The 3,079-nt window shown below is 32.2% G+C and overlaps 1 protein-coding gene across 1 annotated transcript in view; it reads right to left on the bottom strand.

Moving 5' to 3' along the window:
* Nucleotides 1-86: 86 nt before the first annotated feature.
* Nucleotides 87-3,079, bottom strand: part of LOC119594056 (rab11 family-interacting protein 4-like) — a 146,100-nt gene continuing 143,107 nt past the window's right edge. Inside the window, exons 11-15 of the mRNA XM_037943092.1 lie at nucleotides 2,590-2,809; nucleotides 2,311-2,455; nucleotides 2,012-2,142; nucleotides 1,049-1,081; nucleotides 87-196 (exon numbers count right to left, since the gene is read on the bottom strand). Coding sequence (XP_037799020.1) covers nucleotides 116-196; nucleotides 1,049-1,081; nucleotides 2,012-2,142; nucleotides 2,311-2,455; nucleotides 2,590-2,809 — 610 coding nt within the window. The 3' untranslated portion in view covers nucleotides 87-115. The remainder of the gene's footprint in view (nucleotides 197-1,048; nucleotides 1,082-2,011; nucleotides 2,143-2,310; nucleotides 2,456-2,589; nucleotides 2,810-3,079) is intronic.

Raw genomic sequence — 3,079 nt, 5'->3', positions numbered from 1 at the left:
CTGCAACAACAGTGACAATCATATCAAAAACAGAATAATAATTGTAATATAACTAAGTTCAGATCATTGTTCATATACTATTTTTGCTTGACTTCAAGAAGCTGGGGGTAGTTTTCTACAATGTTAAGGAGGATCCCTCGATGTATGATCGGAGATGCTGGTTGGCTTCCTGCGCATCCTTCAGAGATTTCTTGAGCTGTTGATAGAGATTTTTTTTTTAATGTTAAAGACTGGATATCATGTCTTCATTATTATGGATGGTATAATATACGTCATGAATAAATTATTTCCCTTTAAAACCTATTAGCGTAAGGGAGCAGAAAAGGAGGACAATTTCAAAATGGATTTGATGCTTCTTTATAATAAAGTGTTACACCAATTATTTTTGGATTATATCAAATTTGAAATATTTTTTTTCATGACAGCAAACCATGCATTTATCAAAACAGCATGCACTACATGTGATTAAATAAAAGTTAGTTTAATTTACTACTGCAAATTTAACACCAATGCCCTTATCATCATTATATTACTTTATAGTTTCTGCTATAGGTCTTCCTTACTGAAGGAAACTGTAAATCCACATAAAGTTCTGTGAATCAAATACAATTTCATCATGAAATATTATTCAATCTGCTAAAAAAGGAAAATGCAACATGAATTCTTTTTGCCTTATGCATTTTGTGTGTTAATATATTTGATAAGTGAATCTTGTCTACAGGTAAACACTCAAAACAAGATAAAAGGGGATGTTTTCTTTTCTGAAAGCTAAGAGGTGCAGAGCCCAAAGAAATGGGAATAACACTCAGGCAAAAAAGGCTGTTAGTTAAAGGCATGCAAGGTTATTAAAAAGCTAAGACATGAGACAGAATATCATAATCAAATACAGAAAAGGATGCATGATCCGTTTTCATTTCTTATTTTCATAATAGCTAGTCCTTTTTGTTAATTTAATGATTGTTACAAAATCATCAATATCATCCTTTTCAGTCACTCTCAATAGATTCTGTCCACATCAAGCCAGTGTCCACCACAAACTTTACAATACCTTCTCGACTGTGTCACTGCCATAGAGTGCACCCTATGAGAAAAAAAATGTGCTTTAAAATGTGCAAAAACATAGGCTACTTAAAGAGCTTTTACTAGGTTCTCCCAGGAACAATTAAAGGACTGCTCATTTCTCAACTATTATTTAAAGAGGAATATTTTTTTCCAGAAATACCAAGTACACCCACAGTGAAAAGGAAATTAAGCAATAATTCATATACTGGGAAAAATACATAAATATAGATCAAGCATATTACACAACACCCACGTGTAAAAACTGTCTCAGTCTAGCTAGCTTTGTTTGGTAATTTCTGTTTATTTGCATTGCTAAAGCAATAAACCTCATAATGTATCTAATGAGTTATATATGTAACTGAAGTCTGTACAATTTCTTAATTCCTGTAAAATTATAACCATGACCAAGCTTAAAACATTGTAAAGCCTCTTTAGTGTTTTACTTTACATTTTGTATAGTTCTTACTGCAAAAAGTTAGCATAAAATTATTCGCTTCTCTTGAACACCACATTACTGCATGTTGTATGCATGATCAAGAAAAAACTAAAAAAACAAGGAAAAAAAATATTCAATATTGAAGTATATCATGTGTTTCATTTATATAAACTAAAAGAAATGCAATGCTAAAGAATAAGCTTTCAAAACAATACATTTGTTCTAAAGAACATGAAACATGGACTATAAAAATGTGATAGTGAAAATATTCTTTCCCATTGCAAACTTCTTTAGCACTTATTGTCCTGTCTCTATTCTGATGTATTTTTAATAATAATTCAAGACAAAACAAAATAATAATACAACCTCAAGAAAGCATTAATTATGCTAACACAGGAAAATGCAATTCAGTTAAAGAAAACATCCATTCTGCATAGCCTCTTTTTGTACACTGAAAGACTGTTTCTTCACACATACATAGCAATTATAATAATAAATCATAATATGGCTAACCTCTTCACTAGTCATGGCTTCAAACTCAGCAGCCAATGAGTTATTGTTTGTAGCTGTGACTAGCGTGCGTCCCTCTTCTAATCGGGAGGTTAATAGCTGAGCTTGAAGATCTTCCACCTGCTCAACAAGATCTGTAAAAAGTTTATTTAAACTATTGATAACAGTAAAGTTATTGAAGTTATTATTCCCTTTTGCTTATAGAAAAAAGAGTAAATATTTAATTTCAGTCTAGAAACATCTTGTTTTCTATAATCATATAATCTTCCTAAAATTAATTTTGTATTACTGGCCAAACCTACTCTTGTTCTCTTCTCTGAGTTGCCTGATAGTAGCTTGCAACTCTGCAGTCTGGGCAGTCTGAGGGTCAACGCTGGGTGACCGTTTCCTGGCAGTTTCCTCAGCTGTCCGTAGGCGTTCTATTTCACAACGTAATTCTTCTATTACCTGCACAGAAAAAGTATGTTTCACTCATGTAAAAATCATATTGAAGATGTAAACATATACATATAGAAGTATACATATTCCTTTAGAACAGCATGATTCAGGTATAGTCTGTAAGATCATTAACTAACACTAACCTGAGCACTTCTCTCTCTCTCAACTTTAATTTCTTCCTTTTCTCTCCTTGAGAGCTCCGCCAATTTTCCATTTTCTTGATGGAGTGCAGATGCAGAAAACTCTGCTTCTGATACACGATCTTCTAAAGCCTCTTTCTCTTTTTGTAACTTATCTAACTGACTTTTTGAACGTCTGTAATCATCATCTACAGATTTCTTTTCTTTTTCTACACTAGCTAACCTGAAAGTTTAAAAATTATGTTCACAACTTCATAAAGACACATATTTTTATGTTTAACATATGTCAGGAGTATAAATAATCGAGACATTGACAGAATAAATAATAATATTGAAAAACAATACAGTACCAAATATACTGTGGACTATAAAAAATTCAAACAAATGCATAAGCTCATGCACACATGCAGAGGAGAAAAATAGAGGAAAAGGAAAAAGAGAGGAGAGGAGAAAGGGAAACCTATGGAGAGAGAATGGAAGTACAGTGTATTCA

Source organism: Penaeus monodon, chromosome 33 (assembly GCF_015228065.2).
Source record: "Penaeus monodon isolate SGIC_2016 chromosome 33, NSTDA_Pmon_1, whole genome shotgun sequence".
Taxonomy (NCBI): Eukaryota; Metazoa; Arthropoda; class Malacostraca; order Decapoda; family Penaeidae; genus Penaeus; species Penaeus monodon.
The sequence above is the reverse complement of the archived record's forward strand: the minus strand, read 5'-3'. Positions and strand labels throughout refer to the sequence as shown.